Raw genomic sequence first — 19,058 nt, 5'->3', positions numbered from 1 at the left:
TTTTATCTGCTTTTTGGATTAACTCCTTGGTCCAGGAGCATTCATGCATCGGACAACATGATAACTCCAGACCTCCCATCACACAAGCTGCGAGCTGTATACCCCTTTTTTCCCTTCTGTTTATTGATACATTTTGTTTGAAAACAATGAAATGTTGCCATTTGTGCCAAAATGTTGTAGCAAAGGCAATAAACGTCCCCTTTTTAACAGCATGCAGGAAAGTCACAAGTAAAGAACACAAAGGTTAGAAACAATCAGTTTATTGGGTTTTAAAATAAACTAAGTGTACAATTGAAAGAAGGGATTTGGCACTACGCTATACCGTGGTTACACCTGTGTGCTGAGTGCTGGTAAGTCCTGCACTAGGTCTCTGCTGTGCTTCATAGTATCACCGGGTCACTTGCTCAGCAGGTAGGCAATAAAAAGAACAGCATTCCTTCAAGGAACACAGTACACATCTTTACAGAGGGAAGATGAGTTTGCCAAAATGAGAATTATCTCCATGTATAAAGTACCTTGCTAAAAATGTCACCTAGAAACATATCAGCAGCAGGAATATAGCACAAAAAAAAAACTGCAAAAAACGCAGATGTGATATACGTATGTGTGTCTGTGTGTGTAGATACATATTCACATGCTGTACACACACAGACATATATACATTAAATAAAACTCAATTAAGTGCTTTAAACTAAGCGCAAAATAAGGAAATAATTTAAAAACAAATTTATGGCATGTCACCTGACACAAAGCTTAAATCTAGCGCATCTGTCTGCAAAGTCGCTCCTTACAAACCAATCCTGTCATTTCATGTAAAAGGTTGCAACCTGTACAATGTTTTACTACGGTTTCTACATTTTATACAGTTATTTAACACATCTGAAAAAAAAAAAATTAAAAATAATATTAAGTCTTATTGAGTTTTTATGGTGTGTGGCAAAAAAGCCAGTTATTAATGTCTTTCTGTATTTTGACAAATCAAACGTTTTTCAAGCACAAGTGTCATCCGTCCAGTAAAATCGCCCCGATGCTTCAAGCACGGGCAACTGGATGCCCCAAATTAAAATTTCTAAGTTGGGCCTGGGTACTTCACATCACGCAGATTCTTCCCTAGGGAGGAAAAAAATACCACATATTAATGTATTTAAAAGTAAAGTCTGTTATATTAATACAAAGTGAACTAACTGCATAGTGACCTCACAGGGCACCAATCTACAGATCTAGCACAGGTTACATTGACACCTGGCTTGGGCAGAAAGCTGTCAATCAGTGGTGTTTGACACCTAGCTTGGCATCGGTCAATAGCTTGAGCAATGTTAAAGGGGTTTTCCCGCAAAGTTTATTTTAATCAATACATCTTGGAATAGTAATACATTTCCACAATTAAACACATTCAAGTAAAATGTTCCTGTGCTGAGATAATCTTATAAATGTGTCCCTGCTGTGTACTGTGTAATGCACAGGATCATAGTTGATTCTTTGTGATGTAAATTTCCCTGATTGTTTTTAAAAAATGTTTTACCTCAAAGAAAGAATTGTTTGCGATCTCCTGCTGTAATGTCTGTATACTCTTTTGCGTCCTCCCCTGCCCATGAGCTGTGGTATGATCAGACCATGTTCCTGTACGGTCAGACACAGCCATTACACAGTACACAGCAGGGGAACATTTATAAGATTATCTCACAGGAACATTTTATTTAAACACATCCAATTGTGAAACTTATTATTATTCCAAGATCTATTGGTTAAAATGAACTTTGTTGGTGGGAAAATCTCATTAAATGGGTTGGCCACTATTTTATAAGTTCCTTTCATATGAACTAACTGCCATAGATAAGCTCTTCAATAAATACATTGTTTTCTCAAATCCTTCTATAACCTGAGCTGCTCTCCTGGTCACATCTCGGAGAATCCTCTCACTTCCTGTGATGTCAAAATTTCCCTGAGAACCAGGCTCTGGAAACTGATAGGTAGCTGTGGCTTGCGGTGTCGGTGGGCAATGCTCCATTCAGCAGAGCTCACACTGTTCCCGAGCATGCTGCTGCATACACAGCTTTCTCTACAGAGCTTTCCTTGTATCTGTATATATACAGCAGGATGTATACAGTGGGAAAAATAAGTATTTGATCCCTTGCTGTTTTTGTAAGTTTGCCCACTGACAGACATGAACAGTCTATAATTTTAAAGGTAGGTTAATTTTATCATTGAGAGATCGAATATCCCCAAAAAATATCAAGAAAATCACATTGTATAAATTAGATATTTTTTTTTGCTCAATTAATCATTCAGACTCTAACCTCTACAACATGGGCAAGACCAAAGAGCTTTCTAAGGATGTCAGGGACAAGATCATAGACCTGCACAAAGCTGGAATGGGCTACAAAACCATAAGTAAGATGCTGGGTGAGAAGGAGACAACTGTTGGTGCAATAGTAAGAAAATGGAAGAAATACAAAATGACTGTCAATCGACATCGATCTGGGGCACCATGCAAAATCTCACCTCGTGGGGTATCCTTGATCATGAGGAAGGTGAGAGATCAGCCTAAAACTACATGGGGGGGAACTTGTTAATGATCTCAAGGCAGCTGGGACCACAGTCACCAAGAAAACCATTGGTAACACATTACGCCTTAAAGGAAGAAAAAGGCACATGTGCAAGCCCATCTGAAGTTTGCCAATGAACATTTGGATGATTCTGTGAGTTATTGAGCGAAGGTGCTGTGGTCAGAGGAGACAAAAATTGAGCTCTTTGGCATTAACTCAACTCGCCATGTTTGGAGGAAGAAGAAGGATGAATACAACCCTAAGAACATCGTCCCAATTGTGAAGCATGATGAGGGAAACATTATACTTTGGGGGCGCTTTTCTGCAAAGGGGACATGATGACTGCACCGTACTGAAGGGAAGATGGATGGGGTCATGTATCACAAGATTTTGGGCAACAACTTCCTTCCCTCAGTAAGAGCATTGAAGATGGGTCATGGCTGGGTCTTCTAGCTAGACAATGACCCAAAACATACAGCCAAGGCAACAAAGGAGTGACTCAAAAAGAAGCACAGTAAGGTCATGGAGTGGCCTAGCCAGTCTCTAGACCTTAATCCCATAGAAAACTTATGGAGGGAGTTGAAGCTCCGAGTTGCCAAGCGACAGCCTCAAAATCTTAATGATTTAGAGATGATCTGCAAAGAGGAGTGGACCAAAATTCCTCCTGACATGTGCGCAACTCTCATCATCAACTACAAAAAAACACCTGACTGCTGTGCTTGCCAACAAGGGTTTTGCCACCAAGTATTAAGTGTTGTTACCCAGAAGGATCAAATACTTATTTCTCACTGCAAAATGCAAATAAATTTATCAAATTTATACAATGTGATTTTCTTGATTTTTTTTTGGGATATTCTATCTCTCAATGTTAAAATTAACCTACCCTTAAAATTATAGACTGTTCATGTCTTTGTCAGTGGGCAAACTTACAAAAACAGCAAGGGATCAAATACTTATTTCCCGCATTGTATATATGTATACCCCCTCTGCGCAATACATGAGATGGTGCTGGGGCTGTGTGTGATGCTGGGGGAGGAGTGGGAGGGGTTTGGGCAGAGTTACAGCTTTGTGCTCACTGCTGGCTTGCAGCCCAACACAAGGGATGATGGGAAATGTAGTCAGAAGGGAGCAGGCGGAATCTTAAGATGCAGTGATGGCTGTGGCAGCAGAGCTGATGCCAGAACACAGGAAGCAAAGCAGGAAAACAACATGAAATGTATATGGGGATTTTTAGAGGAATTCTCCTTTAGCATTTATGGCTAAAATAGTAATTAAGGGTAGTGGACAAATTCTAAGTTATCTTACTCTACTCCTCTTGAGTGAGATAACGTTCTGTGACAAGTTATCAAGATAGTGTCTTGTGAGATATGATAACCTTTGCCACATCTGTATCTGGATTGTGTTTTATCCAGCTTCCTTTGTTAGGACTATAAATTATATCTAGTTCTTTTGCATACTTTTCTACTTGTTACTTAGTTTTCTTTTTATTAGTACAAAGTAAAGGCTATTCACAAACAGAAAAATGGGGAAAAAACAGGAGCATTTGCACACACAGAGCAACCTTCTGTTATGATGCCTTGCGTGGTTCTCTGTTGGCATCACACATATGGTGTTTGGTCATAAAGTCTAAAAATATTTATTCACTACAGCAACATCCATAATATATTGTACTGTACAATGCTATGGTGCCTGATGTGCTCTGAACAGATCACCCACTCCTCATGACAGCCGTGTGCCCACAGCAACCAATAAGACTGGAACTAGATTCAAGTGTCCTTTTTTTAAGTTTGGTATTAAAAAGCATGCTCCACTATGGATATATCTGCCTCTGTGTGTCAATGCAGTCCCAAAAATGAGATATTGGGAACTAAACTGAATGAATATGTATGTGTAAAGCCCTGTGTTTCTGTATACAAAAAGGATTACAATGCAACAACAAAATAAGCTTATATCTAAATCTCACCGGTTATGCATAGTAGCACGGAGATACCAGGAGATCAGTCAGTACCACCAACTGGTCATCAGTAAATTGCTGCTTGTGTTCCTGCCAATTGTCATGGTGGGTCCTCCGGAAATTAGAGAGCGTTTTCTTTACAGTCATCTTAAAACAAGACCAAAATTCATTGCAAATTTATACAGCAAGCAAAGAAAATATTTTACAATATACTGCATCAAGTAATTACGTTTCTATTAAATTGCCTCTAGGAAATGTCATAATGTGTGTGTTCGGAATAGGGAGGAGATATACATTACAAAGATTGTAGACACCAATGGAAGAGGAACTAATGATCTCTCTCTCTATATACACACATATATATATATATTTACACACACACACACACACACTATATTAGGAGACTACACGGAAAGTGGAAGGTTGGATGTGACTATACATTACCATTATGAACTATACATTTCACATACATAATTGCTATAAAAGTTACATAAACTAATGATGCACACATTACGAGTCGCAGCAGCAAGTTACCTCTATAGGCTGCGGATCATTGAGATGTGCACTAAGATCCATTAGTAGCTGTGGCATCCAGGTAGGGACATCATAAGGACTGGATAAAATGCATGCACTAAGCCCTAGGACTCCAGCATGGCGTTTGACAAGATCTGTAGAGTTAAAAAAAACAAACAAAAACACAGTATGAAATGATGAATTACTGCCAATAGGGGACATGTATTAGTCAGAGAAGAAAACAACCGTAGTTCTTTGAAATCAACAGAAGGCAAATGATGGGTGCTGGGTGTTACTACTGGGTGCTAGAAAATCCTTCAATTGAAATAAGCATTGAAACAGCAGTGCTCTCAACACTCAGTCTATCAGGAGCTAGGATCTTCAGGATATACATGTATCTGATACCAAACAAGACTATCTGCTGTACATAAAACACAAGAACACTTAAATCTAAGAAACTTTGGCTCCTCAGCTTGGCCACTGGAGCCATCTGCCCCCATACACGTGAACCACTATTGCATAGAAAATAACCTGTTAGCTAAATCAATTAAAAAAACAAGCTCTGTTGCAGTAATTATATGTAATATCCAATAGTTTGTTACTGGACTGCACGTTGGGTAAGAAGAGGATGGGGTGATGGAATGAGGGGAATATATGCCTAGATGTATGTTGTTTCTTTATGTAAAACAAAACAAAAATGACAGAATACTCCAACAAATGCACTAGAAGCCACCCACCTCCTGACGGAATCATATCCACAGCTGCACCTAGTTCTCTCTTGCGTTTTTTAGGCAGTCTGGTTTTGCACAGCTTCTCAATGTGTGCTTGCATAGCTGCATCCATCTTCAGGAAATTGCATTGTAAAAGACCACTGAGGGTAGTGGCGGCCATTTCTCTGACCTAAAGAAAAAAAACACATACATGGATGAAGATAACAAAATACAAATTAAAAGTGTAATATAAATCTAGCCACAGACCTATTATATAAATATCTACATATAATATAATTTTTATATCTCTCATATCTAATATATAAATATTTATATATCTAATATTGATCCAATATATATCTATAGATATATGATACACTGCTCAAAAAAAAGGGAACACTCAAATAACACATCCTAGATCTGAATGAATGAAATATTCTCATTGAATACTTTGTTCTGTACAAAGTTGAATGTGCTGACAACAAAATCACACAAAAATCATCAATGGAAATCAAATTTATTAACCAATGGAGGCCTGGATTTGGAGTCACCCCCAAAATTAAAGTGGAAAAACACACTACAGGCCGATCCAACTTTGATGCAATGTCCTTAAAACAAGTCAAAATGAGGCTCAGTATTGTGTGTGGCCTCCACTTGCCTGTATGACCTCCCTACAACGCCTGGGCATGCTCCTGATGAGGTTGCGGATGGTCTCCTGTGGGATCTCCTCCCAGACCTGGACTAAAGCATCCGCCAACTCCTGGACAGTCAGTGGTGCAATGTGACGTTGGTGAATGGAGAGAGACATAATGTCCCAGATGTGCTCCCAGACCTGGACTAAAGCGTATGTGCTCAATCGGATTCAGGTCTGGGGAACGGGCAGGCCAGTCCATAGCTTCAATGCCTTCATCTTGCAGGAACGGCTGACACACTCCAGCCACATGAGGTCTGGCATTGTCCTGCATTAGGAGGAACCCAGGGCCAACCACACCAGCATATGGTCTCACAAGGGGTCTGAGGATCTCATCTCGGCACCTAATGGCAGTCAGGCTAACTCTGGCGAGCACATGGAGGGCTGTGCGGCCCTCCAAAGAAATGCCACCCCACACCATTACTGACCCACTGCCAAATCGGTCATGCTGAAGGATGTTGCAGGCAGCAGATCGCTCTCCACGGTGTCTCCAGACTCTGTCACGTGTGCTCAGTGTGAACCTGCTTTCATCTGTGAATAGCACAGGGCGCCAGTGGCCAATCCTGGTGTTCTGTGGCAAATGCTAAGTGTCATGCACGATGTTGGGCTGTGAGCACAACCCCCATCTGTGGACGTCGGGACCTCATACAGCCCTCATGGAGTCGGTTTCTAACCGTTTGTGCAGACACATGCACATTTGTGGCCTGCTGGAGGTCATTTTGCAGGGCTCTGGCAGTGCTCCTCCTGTTCCTCCTTGCACAAAGGTGGAGGTAGCAGCCCTGCTGCTGGGTTGTTGCCCTCCTACAGCCCCCTCCACGTCTCCTGGTGTACTGGCCTCTCTCCTGGTAGCGCCTCCAGCCTCTGGACACTACGCTGACAGACACAGCAAACCTTATTGCCACAACTCGCATTGATGTGTCATCCTGAGCAACTTCTGTGGGTTGTATAGTCCGTCTCATGCTACCACGAATGTGAAAGCACAACCAACATTCAAAAGTGACCAAAACACCAGCCAGAAAGCATTGGTACTGAGATGTGGTCTGTGGTCCCCACCTGCAGAACCACTCCTTTATTGAGGGTGTCTTGATAATTGCCAATAATTTCCATCTATTGTCTATTGCATTTGCACAACAGCATGTGAAATTGATTGTCAATCAGTGTTGTTACAGTTTGATTTCACAGACGTTTGATTTACTTGGAGTTATATTCTGTTATTTAAGTGTTCCCTTTATTTTTTTGAGCAGTGTATCTATCTATCTATCCATCTATATCTATAGTTACAAAGTCACTGGCAAAGTACTAGAGGGGAGATGTCTAGCACTCAGACTATTAGCTCCAGTAATTAAACATATTAAAAAGGTTCCAGAACACAAAGGAATGAGGGGTTAATCAGCCATCTTTAGTGCTAGGGTGATTAAACACCTGCAGCGAGGGAGGAGGTCAGAGGATAAATTCCCAGCCTTTTAGAGCATTTGGTGGGGGTGGGTCTGGCGGCACAAGCTCTGGAGCTGTTTTGTGATGTAAAGGAAAGATAAACCTTGGGTTGTTTATTCCTGAGGCGGGCGGTTACCCATAGCATTAAGGACTGTGCCATACGTTATGTTTTGTTTTTCCTGTTAGGCCGGGAAGGCAGTGTTTGTTTTTACCAACATTACCGGGGCTTATGCAGCACTCTTAATAAACCCAGTGGAAGACTTAAAGAGACAGTGCTCCTGTGTCTGCCTCTATGTGCAACCAAGTGAGCTGATCTACCACAATGTATATTATATAATGTATGTATGTATGTATGTATGTATGTATGTATGTATGTATGTATGTATGTATGTATGTATGTATATATATATATATATATATATATATATATATATACACATACACACACACATTACATATACACAACATGACTGGTAGAGTTTATATCCATGGATTGGAGCTGGTAGCTTTAACATCTTAGGGAAAGCTTCTGAGGTCAAACTAGTAATGACATTTTCTAGATATTTAACACTATATAAAAGCATATCAGGTGTAAAAAACTGATAGTAAAATTAATGAATTTAAACTCGAAAATGATGAAGGAAAAAAGTGAACCCCATCCAGAAGGTTCATTGAGAGACTGAGCCATGTAATGCGGCTTGGGCTACATAAAGCCTAGGTGGTGCACCTTCACGGCAGCTAGTAGGCTAAGTGCATCGCTATTAATCATCAGACGACAATTACTAATAAGTACATAATGTTACATGGTAAAATGTAAACAAAGAGGTTCATCTGCTCCGTGAACAAAGCAAGGAGCGGCGCTGCGCATGTAATGTGCCAGATTATCGCAAATTATCTCCTTGAACATAATGTTCTGGAGCTGCACAAATCAGCAAGTGTAACGGCAAGTGCTGTTCTAATTAAATACACCAGCCTGACAATAAGCTCATTTACACGTCCATCGTACATTATTAATATGTGATCAAATTGATTAAGAATTGTCTAACATATGAAGTGAAAGAGTATGTTGGAAATTCTGCTGACAATTTGCAGGCCCCTCTCGGGGGCCGTGCTAATAAATGAGACATGAATAGAATAAGTGGAGGCTCGGCTGTAAAATGAACACACTCGCTGGGGAGCTTGACATTTGTCTCTCGCTGTTCCCTGCACACAGTTCCAGTTTTTGTACATTCAAATTATTCTCATATAAGCCATAGATGAGTCCGCCATGCTGTCACGGGGCCACTTATACGAACATGAACACTTAAAGACTTCATGTAATCAGGAACGGTGGCAGCCTCTGGTATTGTAAGAGCATCAGTGGACAACCAAAGACCTACTAAGGGTTGGGGAGCAGTTGTTCATTGATCTCTGTATTGTACTGCTCATCATCCCGGAAAGTTATGAATAAATTGACAACAAGGCGTTACCTTTTTACTTGTCAGGAAGGTGTTTCAGTGCAGACTGGCCTGTACTGATTGTACAGTGTTAGGGCGCTATGGGGAAACCCCCAATTGGTAACGCCCAGCCATAAATTTATAATTTCTCATAGTAATAACGGTGGAATGGCACAATGCAAAGTTATAGGAAAAGGTGTTCCACGATACAAGTATTTACTGGGACAGATGCGTCAGGAGGGCGGTCAGTGCCTTTAAGATTTTTCTTCTTTCCTCTATGGAAATTGTTCTGGCGATTATTTTGTTAAAGTGGTTTGCACAGTAATAGCAAGTGATGACATACTGCCAGGTGTGATTGTCAGGGTCCAACCACAGAGGCCCCCCCAACTACAAGAACAAGGCACCTAAAGCATTTTGAAGTGTACCTGTGGCACCACTGACTAGAGGGTAAGCGAAAAAGCTGCATCTCTGCAAAGCATTCGAGTGCATAGTATGGCGTGGCGGTCCCAGCACAGCGCTTGGGCAGCAGAGGTGGAGTACAGGAGTCTCAGAGTCTCAAATTGCCCCATGTTTTCTATTACCGTCCCCATGCTCTCTGCATCTATAAATGGCGTATGACAAGGGCTGCTGCAGAGAATTCTCCTGCCTGATCTCACATAATATATACCGTACATCTCTGGGACAAATCTCAGCCTCTGACGTACTCGGATGCCGACGGGGGAATCTGGTCTCTGCCACGGTCCATTCCCTCTACACCATCCCCCACACCTTTTTTCCCTCCTTTATCTAATTTCCTTCTCTACTTTGCTTTTGTCATTATATAACAATATTATATTGATTTTACAGATTATCTGTGGGTGCAAGTTTCTTAGTACTCATGAAGGGCTGATACCCTTACCCATCTCTTTGTTATTCCTGGAAGACATTCTACATTACTTTCTTACTGTTAATTCTGTGTCTTAGGTCTACCTCTGTAACTTATTATTTATTTTATTGTTTGCTCTTTTTGGACCACCCAAAAATTCTGAATTTGAACAAAAATCACACACACACACACACACACACACACACACACACACACACACGTTTGTGAATATTATAACTCCACATTTTTTCATGTTAAAAAACAATTAAGTTTGTAGGTGTATGTGATATATTAACAGAAAGTAGCAATTATTTGTGAAGTGTGAAGGAAATGATACATGGATATGTATGTCCGGTATGTCTTTACCAGCTTTGCACATCTAGAGGGTGAAAGGGAGATTGAATGGAGGCTTGTGTGTCACAGATTCCCAATGGGATTTAGGTCTGGACCGTGACTGGGGCATTAACACACATGAATATGCTTTGATCTAAACCATCCATTGTAGCTCTGGCAGTATGTTTAGGGTTGCTGTCCTGCTGGAAGGTGAACCTACACCCCAGTCTCAAGTCTTTTGCAGCCGCTAATAGATATTTCTCCAGGATTACCCTGTATTTAGCTCCATCCCAACTTGCGATCAAATCTGACCAGCTTCCCCACAACAAGATGCTGTGGATCTCTGCAGCTCCTCCAAAGCGACTATGGGCCTCTTGGCTGCTTCTCTAATTAGTGCACTCCTTGCTTGGGATGTCAGTTTAAGTGGATGACCATATCTTGGTAGGTTTGCAGTTGTGCCATACTCCTTCCATTTTTTGACCATGGATTGAACAGTTTTCTGTGAGATGCTCACAGCTTGGGCTATATATATATATATTTTTTAATAACCTATACTTGCTTTTCTCTTCTCCACAACTTTATCCCTGACCGATCTGGTGTGTTCCTTGGTTTCCATGGTCCTGTTTAATCTCTAATGTTCGCAAACAAACCTCTGAGGCTCTTGCGGAACAGCTGTTGTTATATAATGTACTAATTATGTATGTGTACTAATAATGTACTAATTATGTGACTTCTAGAGGCAATTGGTCACCCAGGATTTCATTTAGGGGTATCAGACTACAGGGGGATGAATACAAATGCACATCACAATTTTCAGATTTAGATTTTTAAAATAATGGGAAAACCATGTATCATTTCCTTTACATTTGATAAATTCTTGATACTTTGTGTTGGTATATCACATAAAATCCCAATAAAATACATTTAAGCTTCTGGGCATAACATGGAAAATGTAGAAACGTTCATGAGATACGAATATTTTATAAAGGCATTGTAAACACAGATATAGATGCATATCTAAAATATATATATCACTATCTAGACCTGCGATATATATACAGTAGTGTTCAAAATAATAGAAGTGTGTTCAAAAACATGACTTAAGCACAAAATCTTTATATTAGTTTTTAATTCCATGCATTGGGAGCATTGCACACTGCTTTCCAATTCTAAACATGAAGAGAAACGTGTATAATTTTTACCTATTTTACAGAAAATAACAAAATATGAACATTGAGCTGTTCTAAAAAATAGCAGTGTCTGCATTTGTCTTTAAAAACTCACAATATGTACTTTTTTTTTGAGGATTGCGCATTCCTGTGAATCACTAATCTAATATTTAGTTGTACACCCACAGTTTTTTAGAACTGCTTCACATCTATGTTGCATAGAGTCAACCAACTTCTGGCCCCTGTCAACTGTTTTTACAGCCCAGGATGCTTTGACTACATCCTACAATTTTTCGGCATTTATTGGTTTTGTCTCAGAAACTGCATTTTTTATGTCACCCCACAAGTGTTCTATCGGATTAAGGTCCGGGGATTGGGCTGGCCACTCCATAACCTCAATTTTGTTGGACTGGAACCAAGATTTTGCTTGTTTACTGGTGTGTTTAGGGTTGTGGTCTTGTTGAAACACCCATTTCAAGGTCATATCCTCTTCAGCATAAGGCAACATGACCCCTTCAAATATTTTAATATATGCAAACTAGTCCATGATCCCTGGTATGCGGTAAATAAGTCCGGCACCATAGTAAGAGAAACATGCCCATATAATTTTACTTGCACCACCATGCTTCACTGTCTTCAGTGTGTTCTGTGGTTTGAATGCAGAGTTTGGGGGTCGTCTGACAAACGGTCCATGGCCCTTGGACCCAAAAAGAACAATTTTACTTTTATCAGTCCACAAAATGTTTCTCCAATTACTCTTTAGGCCAGTGTTCTTAGGCAAATTTTATCTGCTTCAATGCGTTTTTTTTTACCAGTGGGACTTTGGGAGGATTTCTTGCTAAGAGATTAGCTTCACACAGGCGTCTTCTAACTGTTACAGTACCCACAGGTAACTTGAGACTGTCTTTGATCATCCTGGAGCTGATCATTGGCTGAGCATTTGACATTCTGGCTATTCTTCGATCCATTTGAATGGTAGTCTTCAGGTTACTTAAACATCTCTTTGGTTTTGCTTTCCATTTTAAAGCATTGGAGATCATTTTAGCTGAACAGCCCATCATTGTCTTATAAGTTTTACCCTCTCCAATCAACTTTTTAATCAAAGTACGCTGTTCTTCTGAACAATCTCTCGAACGACCCAGATTTATCAGGCTTTCAAGGAGAAATGCATGTACAACATGTGCTGGCTACACCCTTAAATAAGGGCCACCTGATTCACACCTGTAACTTCCCAGAATGATTGACCTCACTAATTAAACTCCACACTGCTATTATTTTGAACACACCCCCTTTCAATTAATTATTCAAATACACAGACTCAAAAACATGCAGATCATGAATGCGGAGTGTGGTGGTTTCCTTAGAATCTACTGAACCAACTGGTAAATTGTTTGACATGTGGTAATATAATTTATACCAAAAACAGTGATTAATCTGGTTAGTCATATTGGACTGCTGGTATTTTGAACACTAGTGTATATATATCGCTATCTATATATTACACACACAAGATTTCCTTCCTTTTTAGATTGAAGGAGTGTAACGCCATTTCTGAGTGACGTCATTAATTACCTCTAGTTGCTCATCCGCCATCAGCTGCAAAACCAGCCATCTGATGCCTTGTACAGTTTCTTGATTATTAAGGAACATGAAGAGATTGTAGAAGACCATTGTCTGAGTATAGGTCAAAACTGTGTATCTTGCATGCCAGGAACTACTTCTTGCCGTCTATACATTCAAATGGCAGAAAAGGTCAGAAAGAAATGCATGTTCAGCTGTATCAGAATTTTAAAGAATGTTATAATTAAAGAATTGTAACATATCTGTAAAAATTAGTTGTTACAAGGTGGCTCTGTATGGCATCTGACTTTTTGCGCACCCATAGACTTGAATATTAGGTTATGCGCAAACGATCAGTAAATGCTGCAGATTGGACGCAGCACGCTTGCGCTGTGTGCAATCCACAGAGGCCAGATGTTACAGCATAGTGGATGGGATTTGTACAAATCCCATGCCCACTATGCGTTCCCGTGGCTTACCCACGGAGACAGACATGCGGCGTGTCTTCACAGACCGCAGCATGTCTATTTCTCTTGCGGAGACGCTAGTCTCTGCAAGAGAAATTTTACCAGTGCAATGGATAGGATGCGGTGAAGCGCTTTGAACGTAGCATCGAGTATGCTGCGTTCAAAGCGCTACCATTCCTGACGGTGTGTACATACCCTTAGAGTCGACACACGGAAGAAACTAGTGGTTGTTGCAAATTGTTTTACATGCAGATTCAGTTAGTGAAAATTTAAATATATATCTATCTCATCTGCACCACCCTACTGAATAACATTGGTCTGAGTGCTGCACAGCACTCGGACCGAGAATATGGTGGTGTGAATTAAATCGTAGCTCCCTTTCACCCTCTGATGACCAGGCGATTTTCTTGCAATATGGGGACTTTTTTTGTTTAACAAGTTGCAGTTTTGAATGACACCATTGATTTTACCATATGAAAAGCGGTAATTAAAATTCCAAGTGGTGTAAGATGGCTGAGAAAAAAAAAAAGAAAAAAACACAATAGTGAAATTGCATTTTTTCATTTTTTTTTTTTTTACACCAAAAAATGACCTGCCAGTATGATTCTTCAGGTCAGTAAGAATATGGAAGTACCAAATATTTTTTTTAATATATATATTTTTTTTGTGGTTAAACAAATTCAAGAAATAATCACTTAAGAGCTGATCACTGAAAGGGGTTGTCTGGTACTTAAAAAAAAAATGCCAGTGTTTTTTAATGATAAATACAACCATCTTTCTAATTACCTTGAGCTGCTGATGCTGCCTGTGAGTGGAGCTATCGGTGGCCGCTCACCGGCATCACATGACCCTGCGCCGACGTCACGACAAGTGAGGCATGACTCAGCGCTGGGGTCCCCGCGGTGGCTGCTGGGCTGTAGGCAGGGTTATTCCCCGCGTCACACCCAGCATCCACCGCGCGCTTTCCCAATGAATGAGGAGAGGCAGAGCGCGCGGTGGATGCTGGGTGTGAAGTGTGGGGTAACCCTCCTCACAACCCAGCAGCCACCAGTGAAACGTGGAAGAGGGACCCACGGCTGCAGCCGCAACTTGTCGTGACGTTAGCGGATGTCAGCGCCGGCTGCAGCCGGGGGTCACGTGCTGCCTGTGAGCGGCCAGTGATAGCGCCACTCACAGGCAGTATCAGAAGCGAAAGGTAATTAGAAAGAAGGTTGTATTTATCATTAAAATACACTGGCATTTCTTTAAAAGTACCGGACAACCCCTATAATGTGGTCGCCCTTTTCTGAGACCCATAACTTATTTTTCTGGCTATAGACAAATATGGGGGCTAGTATTTTGCGTGATGGGCTGTGGATTTTAATTATACCATTTTGGGTTTTGACCGCTTTTTATTGCATTTCTTAGGAGAGATGCAGTGACTAGAAAATTTTAAAGGGGTTTTCTTATTAACAAAGTACATTTTAATTAATCTTGGAATAATAATAATTTCCAGAATTGGATGTGTTAAACAAAAATGTTCCTGTGCTAGGATAATCTTATAAATGTTCCCCTGCTGTGTACTGTGTAATGGCTGTGTCTGACCATGCAGGAACATGGTCTGATCATACCACAGCTCATGGGCAGGGGGGAAGCAAAAGAATGTATACACACAGGACAGCAGGTCCTAATTCTTTTTGTGAGGCAAAATATTTCACTGCCTGTTTTAAAGCAATGTTTTACCTCACAAAAAGAATCAGCTGCGATCTTGTGCTGTCCTGTCTGTATATTCTCTTTTGCATTCTCCCATGCCCAGGAGATGTGGTATGATCAGACCATGTTCCTGTATGGTCAGACACAGCCATTACACAGTACACAGCAGGAGAACATTTATAAGATTATCTCAGCACAGAAACATTTTATTTAAACACATCCAATTGTGGAAATTATTATTATTCCAAGATCTATTAATTAAACACTTTAATTCTAGCATTTTCTTTTTTTCCTCTCTTTCTAGGGTTTGCAGTGTATAGGTTAATTACTTTTATATTTTGATAGATTTGACTTTAAGGCTAATGTTCCCATGATGAGCTTTTACTGAGAGTTTCTGATGTAGATTTTCTGCACCTATTAAGATTAGGTTACTTGTAATTTTTCATTGCGTTAATTAAGTAAAGCTATTTTTTTTATATTTCCTTGCATCTGGCTTTGAAAAACTAGACATAGTCATGTCCAGACTACCTGTGTCTTTGGTGCAGTTTTAGCAGCACTAAAAATGCATATGATTTTTTGTTTTTGTGGATTTTCCGCATCTAACGCAATTTTATGGGGAAAATCTGCACATAAAACTCAGCGTACCAGGAAGAGAAACTGACGCATTGTGGATTAGGAACATGCACTGCATGTTAGTTTATGCTGCGTATAAAAAGAAGTGCAGTGGGCAGGAGATTTGTGTAAGTCCCATCCACTTTGCTGGTGCTTTAAGATGTTGAGTTTTTAACAATACAAAACCACAAAAAATATGTCAAAAACTAACCAAAAACTCATTGTGGTTAAATAGCATTAAAGACATGGTGAAACCAGATGTTTATTTTAAACTAAGAAAAGGGGGAGAAGGTGATACATTTTATATTTTTTTATATTTTTAAAAATATTTTTTTTCTCACTTTATTTTTCTAGTCCCTTTTCGGAACTTGAACCTACAATCAATTGTTCATTTGTTCTATACATTGCAATACCATAGTATTTTAAAATACAGGGTGGGCCAGTTATATGGATACACCTAAATAAAATGGGAATGGTTGGCGATACCAACTTCCTGTTTGTGGCACATTAGTATACGGGAGGGGGAAAACTTTTTCAGATGGGTGGTGACCATGGCGGCCATTTTGAAGTTGGCCATTTTGGATCCAACTTTATTTTTTTCAATGGGAAGAGGGTCATGTGACACATCAAACTTATTGATAATGGCATAAGAAAAACAATGGTGTGCTTGGTTTTAACGTAACTTTATTCTTTCATGAGTTATTTACAAGTTTCTCTTTGTTTACAGCCATTGACATGTCGCAGAGGTGAACACGTGAGGAACGGATAGAAATTGTGTTTATGTTTGGTGAACGCAGTACCGGGTCATTGCAGCAGATTTCAATGCAAAACACCCTACGAGACCACCCATCTCCCATGCTACAGTTAGCAAACTGCTTGCCAAATTTTGTGAAACAGGTTCAGTGTTGGATTTGCCAAAATCTGGACGCAAGAAAACTATCACTAATGAAGAAACATCAGTGGCTGTCCTAGCTTCATTCAGCAAGAGCCCACAGCGTAGCACTCGCCGCATGTCACTGGGGAGTGGCATCAGTCGAACATCCCTACGACGGATATTAGCTACTCACAAATGGCATCCTTACAAAATCCAGCTGTTGCAGCATGTCAACGAGGATGACCCAGATCGGCGCACTGAATTTGAAAAATGGGAAAAACAAAAATTGGAACAGGACCCTCAGTTTACACAGAACATTATGTTCAGTTATGAGGCAAACTTTTTTGTGAAAGGTGAAGTTAAGCAAAACCACCGCTATTGATCTGACACTTACCCACAGTGGATAGATCCCTCTAAGACTGTTTTAACACAAAAATTGATGGTATGGTGTGGTATATGGGGTGCAAAGATAGTGGGGCCATTCTTCATCAATGGAAACCTCAATGCCACTGGATATCTGAAATTGCTACATGATGATGTGTTGCCCTGTTTATGCACTGAAGATGGCACGTTCCCTGAGTTTTTCCAACAAGATGGCGCACCACATTATGGGTGTTAGGTCCGAGCATTCCTACATGAACAGTTTCCTGGAAAGTGGATTGGTCGTTGTGGGCCAGTTTAATGGCCACCAAGGTCTCTGGATCTGACCCTCTTAGACTTTTATCTTTGGGGTCATCTGAAGGCAATTGTCTATGCTGTGAAGATACGAGATGTGCTGCCTCTGAAACAACGGATACTGGAAGCCTGTGCTAGCATTTCTTCTGCGGCGTTGCTATCAGTGTGTTAAGAGTGGGAGAAGAGGGTTGCATTGACAATCCAACACAATGGGCAGCACTTTGAACACATTTTATAAGTGGTCATAAACTTGTAAATAACTCATGAAAGAATAAAGTTACGTTAAAACCAAGTACACCATTGTTTTTCTAATGAAATTCTCAATGAGACTGGTGTGTCACATGACCCTCTTCCCACTGAAAAAATTAAAGTTGGATCCAAAATGGCCGACTTCAAAATGGTCACCGCCCATCTGGAAAAGTTTCCCCCCTCCCATATACTAATGTGCCACAAACAGGAAGTTGATCACCAACCATTCCCATTTAATTTAGGTGTATCCATATAAATGGCCCACCCCGTATATTGTAAATGATGGTCCCCTTTGTACAATCCATGGCTAGGCTTCACAAAAGTACCAAGATGGCAGCCATGGGGATCTCCATCGGGCCCCCAGCTGTTATGGTACCCCCATCGTCACTGTGAATGCTCCATTTAAATGCCGCTGTCAGTGTGCAATACAGCCAGAATCTGCGGTGTGTTGAGTGGGCTCAGTTCTTGTGCCCCCTCTACACATGGTGCCCTCAGCACAGATGTACAGGTACATCCATTTGTGCAAAGGAAACAAACATGGAAAAATTATCCTCAGGTTACCAACAATATCGAGAATACCCAATATTACCTGCATGGTGGCCCATCAAAACATCTACACACCACTGAGTAATTAATGGTCAGGAAGAAAGAGAATGACAACACTACAATGTATTAAACTTCGGTTGCATGTAATATAAAAGCTGAAATATTATCTATACATTACACATGGCAGATAATCATTTTATTAATTTATTTAATTTGTGACATCCTAACAAAACACAAGTGTGCACCCTAAAACCAATGTAAGCAGCTACAGATGCGGGCGGGTCTCTGCACCCCGCCTCCCAAATACATCCACAGATAGTAGTTTTATTACAAGGACTAACCATAGGCAACATACTCACTTGATTTAGTACATTCAGAGCCATGGGCACCTGTTCAGGGTAGAGCAGCCCCTGAGACATTAGGGATAAGCACATTTTTGCATCTCTTTTCAGCTCATCATAGTTTGTATCATTTTCCACAGGTGCAATCTAGTGAGACAAACAGAAAAAAATTAGAAATGAGTAAAATATGTATGGTTACTCATATACACTCATTGTCCCTTGTGCATCACATAGCTGCACAATAGTCGCTGTCTATAGGTAATATATGTAATAAATAACCAGAACACTTCGTTTATCCAAGAATCCAAACATACACCACTGCTTTACATCACTCCACCTGACATTGTGCTTGGTGATGGAAGAGTATGAAGCCGCCTGGACACGGAAGACA

The 19,058-nt window shown here is 40.4% G+C and overlaps 1 protein-coding gene across 1 annotated transcript in view; it reads right to left on the bottom strand.

Moving 5' to 3' along the window:
- Window positions 1-244: 244 nt before the first annotated feature.
- PSME4 (proteasome activator subunit 4) overlaps window positions 245-19,058 on the bottom strand; it is a 152,957-nt gene continuing 134,143 nt past the window's right edge. Inside the window, exons 42-47 of the mRNA XM_073673591.1 lie at window positions 18,686-18,814; window positions 13,224-13,379; window positions 5,751-5,913; window positions 5,035-5,168; window positions 4,510-4,647; window positions 245-1,110 (exon numbers count right to left, since the gene is read on the bottom strand). Coding sequence (XP_073529692.1) covers window positions 4,513-4,647; window positions 5,035-5,168; window positions 5,751-5,913; window positions 13,224-13,379; window positions 18,686-18,814 — 717 coding nt within the window. The 3' untranslated portion in view covers window positions 245-1,110; window positions 4,510-4,512. The remainder of the gene's footprint in view (window positions 1,111-4,509; window positions 4,648-5,034; window positions 5,169-5,750; window positions 5,914-13,223; window positions 13,380-18,685; window positions 18,815-19,058) is intronic.

This window comes from Phyllobates terribilis, unplaced genomic scaffold (genome assembly GCF_046119375.1).
Source record: "Phyllobates terribilis strain yellow unplaced genomic scaffold, ASM4611937v1 Scaffold_3__8_contigs__length_932513732, whole genome shotgun sequence".
Lineage (NCBI taxonomy): Eukaryota > Metazoa > Chordata > Amphibia > Anura > Dendrobatidae > Phyllobates > Phyllobates terribilis.
Note: the sequence above shows the minus strand (reverse complement) of the source record. Positions and strands in the feature narration are given on the sequence as shown.